The 16,815-nt window shown below is 33.3% G+C and overlaps 1 protein-coding gene across 17 annotated transcripts in view; it reads left to right on the top strand.

Moving 5' to 3' along the window:
* Positions 1-16,815, top strand: part of PCDH15 (protocadherin related 15) — a 729,696-nt gene that overhangs the window by 648,872 nt on the left and 64,009 nt on the right. For all 17 annotated transcript variants that reach the window (XM_060118371.1, XM_060118174.1, XM_060118091.1 and 14 more), the window contains one exon: positions 14,086-14,301. In XM_060118371.1, coding sequence (XP_059974354.1) covers positions 14,086-14,301 — 216 coding nt within the window. The remainder of the gene's footprint in view (positions 1-14,085; positions 14,302-16,815) is intronic.

The raw sequence follows: 16,815 nt of genomic DNA, 5'->3' as shown, positions 1-16,815 counted from the left end.
GGTTACTAACCACTCTGTGTCTAAGAGTCTATACATTCTAAGCCTGTATTTTCCCCTGTGCCAGTTGAGAGATATGAACATGGCACCATCACCAGTTTCTGATGCATAACATTTGCCTCTTTTGGTCAGAACAAGCAGAAAATTATAGTTTTTTAGCTAGTATTATTCATGGACAAGACCACATCTATCTTTGTAGCCACAAATGGAGTTTCCAGATAAAATAATTCCACATATATGTTTTACTCTCTTTCTCTTCCCCTTCTCTGCAAAAATTTGTCTTTTTATTGTCCAGAAGAGAGATCTAAAATCATCTCATTTACATAGTAGTAACTCAATTTACAATCGTTGTTTTGAATATAACTTAAGAATTGCCTTAATTTTTATTGCTTAAAATAGGAATGGGATTATTTTTTTACAGGCTATAAATGTCTGAAGAATGACAAATTTGGGGTCCTTAAAAGTAGAGGAAGGACTTCCCTGGTGGCGCAGTGGTTGAGAGTCCGCCTGCCGATGCAGGGGACACAGAATCGTACCGCGGTCCAGGAAGATCCCACATGCTGTGGAGCGGCTGGGCCCGTGAGCCATGGCCACTGAGCCTGCGCGTCCGGTGCCTGTGCTCTGCAACGGGAGAGGCCACAACAGTGAGAGGCCCGCGTACCGCAAAACAAAAACAAAAACAAACAAACAAAAAAAAGTAGAGGAAAATTCCTCTCATAACTGGAAATTACATTAAAAGAAGAGAGTTTGAGAACCTTTTATGGGTTTCAAGCCATCAGGCATGTACATGAAGAAAAAGTAGTTTATTTGATGAATGTCCAAATCATTTAACCTTCCCTAAATTAATTGGTGGCCCATATATTTCAAAGTCTGATCACACTTTAGTGAGATTAGAAATGTATTTAATGCTTGCATGTCTTTCAGATGATTAAATGTCTAACAATCCAAGGTATGGATGTGGAATATTATCTTTTGAATCAAGCTTTCATTTTCTTGTAGAAGATTTTATATGTTGTTGAGCAGTGATGGTTATATATACATTCCTATTTTATGTTTCAAGGACTGTATCTTCCACCACCTGGTAGGAATATTGACAATCAGAATTCTGAAATTTTCTGAATATTCTTCTGAAATTTTTTAAACCTCCATTTAACTTTGTGCTGTACTGAACTGACACAGGAGACCTATAACACCAATCTTAGCAAAAATGATACAAGTGAGCTTTTTAAAAGGTTTTTATTCATACTTCTCTAAATACACTTTATTTTTGAATTGCCTATTAGTACTGCCAATGAGAAGAGTAAAGTAGTAGATTTCCCTAAAATGTATTTTGAAGAAAATTCATTTCTAAAAAAGTCATAAAGAATGGATGACTCTCCCTAGTAATTCTAATGAATTTACATTAATGAAATCCAGCAGGCCTGGAGCAAGACTATGTACATAAAGAGAATATAATTTACATCGGTTAGTTAATAAGTCACTGTATATCTGAGAATTACAAAGAGACTTTTCAAATGTTTTCAAAAACAGACACAGAAATGTCTGCAATCACAAAAATGCATTCTAATGAATAGGAATAGTAAAACGCTAGAAATTCTCATCAAGTAGATCCTGAAACTTTATGTGGTTGCTACACTAATTTTTGTAAATTTATAGTGCCTCATTTTATTTGTTCCCAGGATTTTTTTTTCCTAGCAGTTATGGCCTCTTACAATCCCAGTGATCCATAAAAAGACAGAGTCAATGAGTTTCATAGTAATTTGAAAGACTTTATTACCACCTGAAGCCAATAGACCTGAAGATATGCTACAAGACAATATCAAAGATCTCCAATTCAGAGTATATAAGAACTCTAACAAACTGATGAATGAAAACAAAACAAAACAAAACAAAGAGCTCAAGATAAAAAGATAGGAATCAGACTGGAATAGACCATGAATAAAGATATAAAAATTGGCAAAAAAAATGTATAAAGAGGAATTCAACTTTATTAACTACTAGGGAATTACAAAATAAACCATAAGAAATCACCACATGTTCATCAGGATAGCTAAAATAAAAAAGACAAAACCAAATTTCAAAACAACTGAAGTTCTCAGATATTGCCGTAGGGTTATAAATTGGAACAATATTTTGAAAAACAGTTTGACATCATCTACTAAGTGTGAACATATGCATATCCCCTAATTCATAATTTCTACTCCTAAGTTTTTACACAACACAAATGAATACATATGCTCATAAGAGATATGTACAAAAAATCCACTATTTGTAAATACGTTAACTGTCTGTAAAATCAAAAAGCTGCAAAGCACCTCAATGTCCAGCAACAGTACATACATTAATATATGTGAGCAAATGAATTCAGACAAAAAATACAAATTTCTTTAAGTCCCTTTATATAAAGTCCCAAAACAGGAAAAACTAATCTAATCAGAATAATTGTTATTCTCAGTGGGAGACTGATAATGTGCGCTATTGCTTGATGTAGATGCTGGTTATGTCTAGAGGTATAATTTGAAAAATAAAAATAAAAATTTTAAATGTTTAAAAAGCGCTAAATTCATAAAAACAAAAGGTAGAAAGTTATTCAACTTTCTGGTAATTCAAGCTATTTTTCTTGGAAGGTGTAAAATAATTCTGACCAAAGTAGAGGAGTTCATATTTTTCTTATTAGCCCTCTGTGTAGTTAATATTAAGGAATTATCTATTTTCAATTCTTAGTGAAACAGTGCCACATAGTTTGCTTTTGATTTTTATCAAGAAAGCATGTTTTGGGAAGATGGGACACTATGGTATTGGCAGCTGCGACTGAGAAATGCCAGTAATCAAGCATGGTAGGTTGAATCTGGAAGATGGTATTGGTAGAGAGAATGCACGTTGGTATGAACAAGCACATGGGATTATCTGGTTCTTGGTTTCAGAATCCAAAATTGTAAGCCAGAGAGATAAGATTTGGACCTGAAAATTGCATAATCGTATCCACAGGTTAGAAACAGATTGCTAAGTCCTTGCAAGACACATGAGCACAGGCAAAGCCTTGCTGCTATGTTATGATATAGAGCACTGACCAAGAATCTGAGCTGAGTAGGAAGAATAAGTGAGAGGGAACAGATTGAAGTTTTGGAAGAACCAGGTGAAAGAAGGATTTAGGTACTCAGCAGAGAACAAGCATCACAGGAAACATATAGTGTACCTTCCAGACCTAGAAAGCCCCGGAGGTGAGCTCAGAACACAATCACTGCAGGGTTCAGTAACAAGGGCAAGGCCAGGTGATACTGAGACAACCACTTTTGAGGGAGGGGCTTTTTGTGGGTTTACAGTTCTGGGTTAGAGCTAAAATTAGAGAGTGGGATGAGACTGAGACCAAAAGTACAAAAAAGTACTTCTGTAGGCAGGAAGTGAATAGAACAGGAATGCCTCTGCTCCTTCTATGACAGCAGGAATGACTTAGGGAACTAGGGAACTTTTCATTTAAGTCGATATTGATTAAAGTTTAATCAAATATTATGAATATGCTAAATCCCAAGACTATGAAATATCAGGTAAATGAATAAAAAACATAAAGGCCATAAAAATGAAGTTTTGATATTTAAATCTGTATCTTTTCCAAAAACATAACGAAGAACACAAATCTGGATTTTTGTCCTTTAACCACTACTGGGCTGTGTAACCTTGGACAAATTTCTTAATTTCTCTAAGCATCATGTCTACAAGTGATGGAAGTACTATCTAACAAATTTCTTTTGTTATAAATTTTAAAAATGCATAAAAAGCATGAACACAGTGCCTGGCTCCCAGAAATCTCTCAATAAATAATCACAGTCATGATTAGTTATTTTATCTGAGTAGTCCTTTTTACCTATAAGATAATCATAATCCCAGCCTCCAGATGTTCTTAATTCAGCATGCACAGTGCATATAAGTTATTAAAAACACAATTCTATTGAATGCTCAGGTATTTTATCATTGCCCTTGAAACCAAATAGTGGGCATATCTTTCTAGAACTCACCTTTAGCATCAGTATGGACTACTAATTTTTCTTCTTACCTTAATGGTAGAATAAAGAATAATTATAAAAGCTGAAAGTTAATATTAAGATATTATCCCAATGAGAAGTAATCAATATAACTTTTTCACCTTACGTATTTTAAATGAGGTGGTCAGTTCTCTTACATAAGCAATGATCATATTGATATTTTTGAAACATAGTTATATTTGTGTTAAATGAGTAGTATTATCTTAACACTGCATTATGAAGTAGTTTTGGATATATTTTATTTATCAGTAATTGTCGATAGCTTGATATTTCCCTTCTAGGAAACCATAGCAAATTTAAGAAGAAAAAAATCTCTATATATACAGGCGTGACGTTTGAGAAACAAAGCCTAACAGCACAGCTAGGAGAAATTTCAGCCTTCAGATAGTACCAGTATCAACTTATCCAGAGGACAGTTTTAAAAAGAATATTTTTTAAAAGGGCATATGGATTTTTTTTTTGTCCTTATCATACCATACCATACCATACCATACCATAGCAAACCACAAAATTGGGTGAGGTTATCTTCAGTAACTAACATATGTCTGAGAAGTAGAAAAAAATCTTGAAGTTCTTTTAACTAAAATAGAAAGGTAATTAAGATATCTGTAAATTTTCTTAAATAGGCTTTTTCAGAAAGAAGGTACTAAAGCCATAAAAAAAGTAATCCCAGACTGGAAAAGTCCAGCAATTTAAGAATGTTAAAGCCAACCCTTAAATTCCCCCCTTGTAGATAGATGTGGTCAAAAATACCATTTCTCCAAGAAAAAGTATTAATAGAAAATTCTGAACAGCAAAAAATTTATCTTTCAAGTTTATAAATGAACTATCTGTTAAAAAGTTGAAAAATGAAGCAGTCCTTTCTCTGGCTTTAATGAATCACAGCATGACACTTCATCTTTCCTGGCACCTCCTGAGCATGTTAACATTATGTTAATAATCATCATGAAAATTAGGGATAACTAATGAGAAAAGGAAAAGAACACAGTGAAAATGTGTAATCTCACATACATTTATAAGGGTCTGATTAGCACTAAATGCAATTAAAATATTGAATTCTCTTTCAACATGTCATTTAATGGAGCAGCACGACCAGGATAAGGATATAAACAACTCTATTTCCTGCCAGTGTTTGTGTTCTGCTTTGTCCTGAAAGAGAGATGTGGAGATGAAGCTACTTGTCTTAATTTAATTCCTACTGAACTCTGATAGTATCTGCACAGAAGGAAAAAAAAATGAGAAATATTAAAGTGCAATTTTTAATGAAATCTGTCGGCTTAGTACAGGGGCTATCTCTCTCTGAAGCAAGGAGCCTGGGAATAATCTTCACCCCACCACATACTTCTCTAGGCACAATAAGTCCGTTGGCAAATCCTGCATGGGCCTTTAAGTCAAAGATTAAAAGCTCTGCTCACCAACTGTGTGATTTGAGGTCATTTACTGAGTCCTCCACAGTTTGGAATACCATTTACAGAATGGCTTTAGTTCCCTCTACCCACCCCAGAGTTAAGAAAATTAAATGATACTCTATTCATAAAGTGCTTAGCCCAATGCAGGACACTGGTTATACCTTCAGATTATCTCTGATGTTTTCCCAGATCTTTCCTGATTATAATATTCTATATATTATTCTTTTTCAGGCAATCAACCTACATTTAATTATTTCAATCATTGTCAGTGCCAATTCTTCATTGGCTGAAGAACTATTTAGATTAGAGCAAGTTAGCCAAAGGCAATTAGGTTAAAGACAGGTTGGCCAATGCTATTTTTTGACCAAAACAAAACAAACATACAAACACACAAATAAAAACTAGCAATTTTATTACATATAAATGCTATCTAGTAACTGTCTTTCAAGCTTTAACTTTGACGTTCTGTGGGGTGGTTTTACAAAATTTACAGCTTTTTTTTCTCTTTGTAAATAATTTTACTTGATTATCATAATTTTTTATCCTACTTTTAATGCTATATTTTATCTGAAATGGAAATATACTCTCTTTTGTTTGAAATAAACAAAATTCTCAATGGCTGATTAATGACTGAGAATACTAGTTATAAAGTCATAAAGATGACATGATCTCGATTGTTTGTGCGAGGCACTCCATTTCACGCCTCAGTGAATATTCACAGCCACCCTATTCAGCATGTCCTACTTTCCTCATTTTACAGTGAGGAACTAAGCCCTAGAGAGTTATTTGCCCAAGCTCATATAGCTAATAAGTGGTAGACTCAAGCTCACATCCGTCACTTCTAAATATTGATCTCTGGTATTCTTCTACTGACATTTCAGCCAAACATTGTTTGATCACTTGCTGACATGATATTAGAATAAAAGATATGAATAGAAACACACTTTATGTGTAATAAAGACACTTAAATATTGTAATATGCAAAGGTAAATGCTATACTAAAAATAATATAAAATATACTACTGGAAACATATAGGTGGAAGCAGCACTCCTTAGGGGAGTCAGGCCAGCCTTCAGAAAAGCAATAATTTAAGCTGAGGTTTTAGTGCCTTATTCAACATTACGTATACTCAATGTGTGTGTGCAAACATGCATGCCATAGTATCGTCCAGGAGTGAGTATCATGTGGCCTAGCAGACAAGAGACATTTAAGAGAGAAGAAGCCATGTGTGCAAAGGCCTGGAATCATGAAAGAACATAGATTGTTCAGGGAAAAAAATGTAGGTAATGTGATTGGTTTTGGAGAAATATAAATAGAGTAAATGTAGGGCAAGAAATTGAAATGTTAAACTAGGATCAGATTGTGAATATTTCATGGACTTGTCTTAAAGTTCATCTTCTGGGAGGTGTGAGTTATCATTTTTAAGCTATTGCTGAATTTAAAAATGTGATAGGAGAGCCTGATTTGGGGCAACATCAGCTTCATAGATAGTCACTGAAGTGTGAAGTATTTCAGAGTAGAACTCAGAGGGCTTGCTGATGGACTGAGAGTAGAAAGGCAAGGTGTGAGATAAGACAGTTGAAGTGTCTACTGAGATTTTTAGCTCAGTTCAATCCATAGGTACTGATGCCCTTACCAGGCAAAGAGAAGACAGAAGGAGGATCAAGTATGGTAGCCAGAAGAAGGACTAGGAGGGTGGGAGATGAGAAGAAACTAAAATTGGTTTGTATTGATCAAATGTAATGTAACTAAGGAAGAACCAGAAAGTTAGAGATAATGAATACATCATTTAATTTCTTTTGAATACGGAAAGATTTAGGATTTGTAACTACAGAATTTCTGCAAAAGTACAAACTTCTTAAACATTTTAGTATAAGTAAGTTTTCGGTAAAAATACATAATATTTTATGATCCAAAATCAACTTTAAAAACTAGTTTCCTCTCTCAAAGAGAGGACTGAAATTGTGCCTGTATTTTCTTTTCATACGATGTCTATTGAATAGAGTGCAATTTCTTTCTTTTCCACATGAATGAGAAGTTAGGAAAAATGATTTCAGAGTTCATTTCAAGGCATCGTTGAAGAATATATGATCACATTATATTAGCAATGATGAAAAGAATAAATTATTTTTTGAGGTAATATTTATTTTTGAATACATTTTACAAGGAAATGGAAATAAAACTAAAAAAATGTTTCAGTTATTACATAAATGCAGGACTTGATTATTTTGAACTCTCATGCCTTCTGTGATACAGAATGTTTCAATGTATAACTTTAAAAAATTATAAAAAGTATATTTTGCTAATCTTCAGGTCAGTTTATCTCTTTAATTTTTCAAATAGATACTATTGTGTGATATTTGCCACCACTCTTTAACTTAAGAGTAAACTTTGGCAAATTCTAACTAGGATAAAATAATAATAAAACCCCTGAAAATTCTGTAATTCTGTGTTGTATGATCTTACAAACCATTATTAAATTGTTGTTTCTACACCAAGTTGTGTTTTACTCGTTAGAATATCTCTGATTACATTAGACTTTTACTTAACTATAGTTAAGTAAATGATTAATGGGCATATTGAAATTAGGGATTATTTTATTGGACTGTGGTCCTTTTTTTTTGATGTTCTTTTAAAAATTAAATACTAAGATTTCTTATTTAAAATGTTTCTTTCCTCTCTTTTTTTTTGTTTTCATTTTTACAGAAGTCTTAAATAGCCTTCTAACTAGATCAATCTACCTGACACTTTCCTTATTTATATTTTATTATATGTTGGACATATTGCTTTTAAGGGCTTTAAAATGAAGATTTCTTTGTAGTTCCTAAAAATGCAAGAGCCATTTTGCCCCTTACAAACACAGCTTGACATACTGACATTAGTCATGGTAATGTGAGATTTGAGAACTTTTACCATGACATTCTAAAATATTTACACTCTTGTTTCAGGGAGAGTGAGCCTTCAGTGCTGTTAACTGTTAAAATGGGGTCTAATTGAGCAGAAAATGTTAAAGTTAGCATTATTGGACTTTAATGGGCTTTGGAAGTTCTTTGGATATCACTAATTATTCCACTAATATTTCTGCATCCATAGTATTCATTTAGGCAACAGAGGGGAACAGTTATTTAGGCTGTGAGAAAATTAATGGGCTCACCTACTCCCCTGTATGATAGAAGCAATTATTTGGTGATTTTCTCTTTATGTTGGGCACCTGTGTGCATTAAAATTTCCAGATGAGGTCTTAGAAATGCGTAAGTGGTTTCCTGTGTCTTAGCCTTCATTTAAAAATATAATTACAGCAAGTACAATTTTCATCTCTGACTTTCATTTTTAAAAAACAGCTCTAGACATAAATTTCCTGATTTTGCTCACTAAGAGAAACTCACAAAAGTCAGTGAGTCAGATCTTCCAGTCACCTCTTCTACATGGCTGTGTCAGGAACCCAGTATAAAGTTTTGATTATAAAGAAGCTGATGTTATAAATAAAGCGACATTGATTCTTTAGTAAATTTGATTCATTTAGAGTTTTCAGGATAGATCAGTTTTAATTTTTAGACATTCGTTTAGCCAAACTTGTTAGTTGTCCCCTTATTACTATCTAAAAAATGATAGAATAGATTTATAATTTTAATTTTGTTCCCTTTCATAGAATATCTCTATGAATGTTTTCCAATTTTTAAGGAAACAATGCAGGTTATATACACAATAGTTTATTTATTTAAGAAAAAACACTTCTTGGCTCTTTTGCTCTATTCATACTTGAGTTCACTAATGACATTTTAGGCAAAGCTTTTCCTTCCAAACTGGTACTTAGCCCCCCAGAATGCATCAGGCCTAACTTTTGCTGTGTCATTTAGTTCACTAATACTCTTGTGCCCTATGCCTAACCTTCTAACAACTTCATTTATGAGCTTTTTATTTCAATTATTATTTTTTTCATTTCTAGAAAATACATTTTACTTAAGTTCAACTATTCTCATTTTATTTATATTTTAAAGATCACTATTATTTAGTGAAACATATTGTTCATTTACTTTATGCTCTCTGTCCACTATTTCAAATATCTAAAGCCTTTGTGGGTTCAACTTTCATTTTTTATCACAACAGACTCTTTTTTCATGGTATTTTGTTTCTTGTTCATTTTGAGAATTATTTAACTCTCAGTTTTTGTCTTTCTTGAAACTTATTTGTTAGAATTCTTTGAGGCATATGCTGGAGGTAGCTTTGTTGAAAAAGTGCTTGCTTCTGTGAGGAGGCTAGGCCATTGTCAGTCAAAGACCAGTTTCTCACCTTCTCAGCTGTGGGTTTTCTGTTCATTCAGGTAGAGCTCAGGACCACTGAATTTACAAATTGAGAATATTATGGTTTATCCTTGAGTTGAGGAAATTGGTAGTGTGTGAATAAAGGCTGCAAACTCCGATGAAGGCTTGTGTTGGTTATGGATTGAGTCTCAAGGAAGTTTTGGGTGTTTTTTGTTTTTGTTTTTTGTTGTTGTTGTTTGGTTGTTTCTTTGTTTGTTTTTTTCTGCACTGCTTTCAACATCAAGGTTTAAACCAGGCAGTTTTCTTTTTAGTTTTGGGTGGTAATGGCAGTGGTTGCTGGAAAGGAGAAATGACTTTATCATTCACGCTTAAAGTGAGAATTTAGCATTCTTGAGAGTGGAGTTTTATTAGACTAACTTCTATGAGTGGGCCTTCGGTCTTGCCTCCCATTCTCTGAGCCACTCAAGACCTCATAAATTAAATTTTAAATTCACCTAGATCAGAAGAAACCCTCTAGGTGAAACTACCATCAGTACTAAGCTGTTTGTATTCTTGCTTTCTCTTGGTTGTTGACCTGCATATTTATTATTGTCTTTCTATCTCCTTGATATGTCTAGGAAAAATTCTGAAGATCATTTATCTAGCATTTAATGTTGTTTTCACTGGGATTTTAATCCTGGTACTTATTCTGACATATTGAATGTAGACCACTACATTCATAGTATAGGTTTTAGAATGAGACTTACCCAACTTTGCTATCAACTATCTTTGTGATTATGACCAAGTTACTAATCTCTCTGTGCCTCCATCTCTTCACCTATAAAATAATAACAATAAAACTTACTCAAGGGCTTCCCTGGTGGCGCAGTGGTTGAGAGTCCTCCTGCTGATGCAGGGGACACGGGTTCGTGCCCCGGTCTGGGAAGATCCCACATGCCGCGGAGTGGCTAGGCCTGTGAGCCATGGCCGCTGGGCCTGCGTGTCCGGAGCCTGTGCTCCGCAGTGGGAGAGGCCCGCGTACCGAAAAAAAAAAAAAAAAACTTACTCAAAAGAAAGGCTGGCATGAGATTATGTATGAAAAGTATTTACATAGCACCTGGAAAATCATAATCGCTCAATAAAAGTTAGCTCGCCACAGCAGCTATAACATAACATTACACAAATAATGTAAATTGACTTTGTGGTTTAAAGAGCACTTGACAGGTTGTTGACCTGAGACTGACCCAGCCTCAGTCACTGACTTTAAGTGGACCCTTCGCAGTTCAAACCCAGTTGTGCAAGGGTCAACTGAATATAGGTTTTTGTTTTAAATCATGTGTTTATTGAAATTGAATATTATTAAGTTAAACTTAATAATCCTTTAAATTGATCATAAGTAGAGTACCTACTGGAATTTTTATCATTCATGTTTTAACTTGTTAGTTTCAACTATACTTGGGAGAGAGTGGGTAGATTTGAAAGAATGCTTATGGTTCTGGCAACTATCCTCATGTGTGTTTTCTGAAATAAGATCTTTTCAGATTCCAAAGAGGATCAAACCTACTCAAAGATTAAAAATGTAAAGTGGAGTCATTACTAACAACATACATATGACAGTAAAGTTTTATATATTTGAAAAAAAACCACAAAAGAAGCAGACTCACAGATATAGAGGACAATTCAGTGGTTACCAGTGGAAAGAGGGAAGGGGAGAGGGGCAATATAGGGGTAGGAGGAAAAAAAAAGCGGTTATAATGGGATTATATAAAATCATCTGTGTGAAAGTTTTGAAAATTGTAAAGCACTATAGAATTTAAGAAATCTTTCATTCAATTAAAAAAAAAGGTCCAGTAAACATGATTTTTTTAAACCCTGTATCTCATTTTTGACAATTTGCTACTAATGTACTAGGGAAAATCATTTTAAAAAGATATTTCTGAGTTACCCAAACTTTTGTGTTAAATGATTATTTGTTTCAGGAAACGTATGTTTAAAAACACCTTAATCTGTTAAGGTAAAATATGGCACTTTGTGGTTATAATAATTTAATAAATTAGGAATAGAGCAAAGTGAAATTACTTGTTTATTGAAATGGAAGTTAATCAGTAACAACTGTGCAAAGAAGCTTAATATACCAAGCAATCATGATGATTTTACTGTAACTGCCTTTTCTTTTCTAAATATGATTATGTTGTGTTACAGGGTTTATTTTAAAATATTGAGGTTTAGAATCTTACAACACAAAATTGAGTAGAAGAAGTCAGACAAGAAACAGACCATGTATTATGATTCCATCAATATAAAGTTTAAAAATAAGCATAACTAATCAATGGTGTTAGAAATCAGGATAGTGGTTTCTCTGGCAAACTGGGTATGGCTGGAAGGACATGATGGACATTCTGGGATGGTGGTAATGTTTGATTTCTTGATGCAGGTGCTGGTCCATTGGATGTGTATATTTTTCAGATTTTTATTGAGCCATGTATTTATGATTTGTACATTTTTTTGTGCCAGTTTCTTATACCTCAGTAAAGTTTGCATTAATGGTAAAATGTTTATTTCAGGGGAAATACCTATGTTAATCATAAGTGAAAGGATAATATTCAACCTAATCTTTGACTGATTCAGCATGTCTTAAATTTGCTCACAGTATATGAAAGAAATGTCTTTTATTACTTAATTCAAACTGATTTTAATTTTAGTTGGGAATGTGCTTTTTATTTCTTACTTTATACTTTGTTAAATGAATAAAAACCTGGATTCAAAGCTTAAAAATAAACACTTTGATAACTATTTTTCTTTCTTTCTTTTCTCTTTAGTGATAATGTGACCTATGTGGAATCTAATTACTATTCCTCTAATGCAAAAACTAAGCTCTGCCATTATGTAAAACATATGGAGCATTTAAAGAGATGAGCTGGTAGCTCGAGATTGTCCTATTCTAAAGCTGAGAATTTTGACTTATGAATTTCAAGAAATATTTTATCCTGAAGCAAAATATCTGGATTTTTTTACTTTAAGTTACCTTGTCTAACAGATAAATTTATCCTGAAATATTTTAAATGGTTAAGCCCATATATAGAATTTAAAGCTAGAGATTCAAACTTATGCTGAATCTCAACACACATTTGCTATTATTTACTATTATTGTCATTATTTGTAGCCCAACTTTACCAGTTACTTTGTAGTCTTTGGCTATTTACATTTAATAAAAAATTCACATTTCACTTCCTTGGTCACATTAGCCTCATTTCAAATGTTCAGTGGTCATATGTGGCTAGTGACTACTGCATTGGATAGAAGACATGTAGAGCATTTCCATCATTGCAGAAAATTCTATTGGACAGCACTAATTTATGTAACTAGAATAATATATTCCTCAGAGAGTTTTAATTTTGTTAAACAAAATTATTTTTGTAGAATTATTAGCATTGTACTGGTAAATCATAAATGCTTGATATCTGATATTTAACAATAATATTTAATAAAATAAGAATAACCAGATAATAAAAATAGTAATTATAATTAAAATATAAATGTTACCTATCTAGTATCATGAATAAAGTTACATAGCCTTGTATAAATTCACTAAAACTATCTTATCCACCATTCCACTTTCAAATATTTCACTGTGACATAATTCTCAAATTGACATTCTGAAAAATTCCCCTGAAGTAGAAACCATAGAGCCAGGCTAATATTATTATGCTCACAGCTTTATTTTTAAAAAAGTATTCTAAGCAACTATTTCTTTTAAAATTCTAAATGTGAAGAAACCTCAACATGTAGAACATAAGTACCTACAACCAGGAAAAAAAATGGTTAATCAGGATACAAGCTGATGAAAAAGGAAGCTGGACTGGTATTCTAACCCTCTCTAATTTTGATATGGCACTAATTAGGATCTCTTTATATATATCTAGATTTATTGTTTAAAGATCTGAACACTGTCCTGTTGTCATTTGAGATATTTTAATACATTATTTTTTTCCCTTTAGGAAGTAGGTTAGATCAAAAGCACAATCACATGCTATGCCTATTATACAAGACAATGTTTAGGTAAACAGTTTCATCCTTAAACCATTTTGGATCTCAGCCCAGAGCTGAACCCATCAAACATGCCAATCAAAACACTTGGTTCATCAACTGGACTGTTAGTGTCTCTGTCCCTTGTATTCACAGTTTAATAGTCATTATCCTTCTCATAATAGCCATTCAACCCTGTGTACACAAAGTCTATAAATCTATATAACAGTATCTAGAAAAATATAAACTTAGGAGGGCTTTATTGTGTTATTATTACACAAGAAATACAAAGTCTTACAAACATAAATAAGCCCTTTAATAAAGTTTATTTTTTTCCTGCTTATCTGTAACCTGTGTTTTTTCCCTCCTAGGCTACTGATAAAGATACCGGCAATTATAGTGCCATGGCATACAGACTCATCATACCACCAATTAAAGAGGGAAAAGAAGGATTCGTGGTGGAAACATACACAGGGCTTATCAAAACGGCTATGCTCTTCCATAATATGAGGAGGTCTTACTTCAAGTTTCAAGTCATTGCAACTGACGACTATGGGAAGGGCCTAAGTGGCAAAGCAGATGTTCTTGTGAGTAGATAAAACTTCAGATAAGTGGGCACGTGCAAGTACTAACCAGGGGTCAGTGTTTTAATTCCTAGAACTTTTAAATGTTTGAAATATGTTTTCCAAAACATGAATGTGATTAATTTCCATCCAGGTTGTTAATATGTATAGTTTAGAATATTAAAAAATACAACTTTATGGGGGTTTATTTTTTCTGACATTTTGGAAATGTACCATATCGTTTTTAAACATGACTGTGACAGCAGTGTCTTAAGCACTGGTTTTCTGTTTGGTCTACAGATCTCAATTTTAATATAAAGTTGGCTGGAGCTACTTAAACTTTTAAAATGCTTCACAGAGTTGTGCTGTAGAAATTAAAATGTATGAAATTTTTATTACTGTTTACTTTTAGGCCTTTTGTAATTAAGAAAACAAAAGGAAATGTATTAGAGCAAATTCATGTTCCAGCAGAGGTGACTTCCTTGTTTTACCAAAATCCCCACTGATGACATTGGTGATCCTTGACAGAGTTATATTTGGCTTCAGTCAATAATATCACTGTTCTACTCTGACTTTTTCTTAGGCTGTACACAAGGTCAGTGGTGGGTCATTACCAAAGGCAGTCTGATATTGGCACTTATTCAAAATATTCAACACCAAAGCATTTATCCTATGGAATTGCTACCAACTTTGGAAGTGTGGATTATTTAGACTTTTTTTCTGATGAAATTAGTAAAAGTTATAATTATCATTACTATTGGAAATACTTATCACATAAAGACAGAATCAAGTATAATTTTTCTTTTGCTGTTTATACCTTACTTAAATCTTCAGTTTTCACTGCTCTAATCTAGTTATCAGGACAATATTAACCATCAAATAGATGCAGACTCAATCAAATATTTTTCTTAGATAATGATGAAGACCAATCACCATAACTGTGGTGGAAATGAAGACCAGAACACTCTCATTTGTAACAGTAAAGCTGCAATAGAATAAACAAAGGCCAATCTAAGCCAAAACGCTTTTTACATAGAAGATATTAAGGTTGGCATAGATTTTCTGATCAAAATAAGATCTGTAAACATTATATAAAATAATGTCATTTCTCTTCCTGTTATTTAAGATATGCACATTGTGGTCTTTAAGGCAATGTAATAAGGATACTACACTATATAATTAAAATATTATATAATTAAAATATTATAATAACATAAAACATAACTATAGGTTATATATGTAATATGTACATAATCAATGTGAAGTGTATAGATTTCTCATTTGGACTCTAAACTATTGTGAGGAAATTTAAAAGTATATTTTTAAAATTATCCAGAATATATTTAGAAAGATAAAATTTAAGGTAAATATAATGTGATATATTTATTAACCACACTATGTATATGAGGAACCCTTCCTAGCAAAATGATATTTATTATAAAATCAGAAATCCTTTCAATCAAGAGAAGGGAGATGTAGAGAAATAAGATTTAAGCAGAGGGAACAACATGTGCCAGAACCAAGAAGGAAGGGAAATCATGACAGTTCTGAATGACTGATAGATATTTACTCAGCTTGGGAGAGGGAGAGAGAGAAAGTGAATGAGAGACAGGGGCTGGAGATGGAAGTAGGTGGTCCATATATCAATAAAAGATGTAGCCCATATTAAAAATATTAGAACTTTTTCTTAAAATAACGGGAAATCATTGAAAAATTTTTAGTAAAGGTGAGTGAAGATATGATTTTTAATTTAGATAAAACTTTCTTACTTAATGCAAATCTGGTTCTCCCCTGAGGCTGCCACTTCTACTGCTGCCTTCTCAAGCAGTAGCTTTTGTTTTTATTCTTTTCTGTTTTTCTTTGTCACAGACTTCGTACTATCCACTGGCAGAGTAGGATCCTCAGTGTACAACATCACTGCTTCTAGACCCTCCTTCCTAGGAATCAGCCTTGATTTTCATCATCTGACTGTCACTCGCTGCCTCACTTTATTGCTGTGATCTCCCAAGCCTTGGGTCAATCCCCAACATATCTCAATGAGTTCCCCTCCTGAGTTACTGTTACTTTCTCCAACAATCCTCCTGTCCTAAGTTTGAACAATTTCATTATATGCAGAGATGATTCTTCCACTATCCTGAACTCACAATCTCTTGAATGCCCTTCCTCCAATGGCTTTACTCTCCATCCTGCTTCAACCACTTAAAACCTGAGTTATTTTTGCTATTACCACTCACGGCACCCCCTCTGTAACCTCCGTTTCAAACCTCCCATTCTTTGACCATCATACTAGGTGTGTTCACCCAACTCCAGCACTCTTCTATCTCCACCAAGACCTTCCATCTATTTCCTGTTTAGCCTACTATGTTTTCATTTTCCCTCTACCCCTCATGTTTTCTCTTTCCTGCTTGCCAGATTTATAGTGCATTATTAATTATTATAAGCACTCAATCACATAAAAATGCAACTTCCTTGCCCTCTTTCCCTACATCACACTCACTTGGAAAAAACATAACTCTAGTTAATTCCAGCTTTCTCCTT

The sequence above is a fragment of the Mesoplodon densirostris genome, chromosome 1 (genome assembly GCF_025265405.1).
Source record: "Mesoplodon densirostris isolate mMesDen1 chromosome 1, mMesDen1 primary haplotype, whole genome shotgun sequence".
Classification (NCBI taxonomy): Eukaryota; Metazoa; Chordata; class Mammalia; order Artiodactyla; family Ziphiidae; genus Mesoplodon; species Mesoplodon densirostris.
Note: the sequence above shows the minus strand (reverse complement) of the source record. Positions and strands in the feature narration are given on the sequence as shown.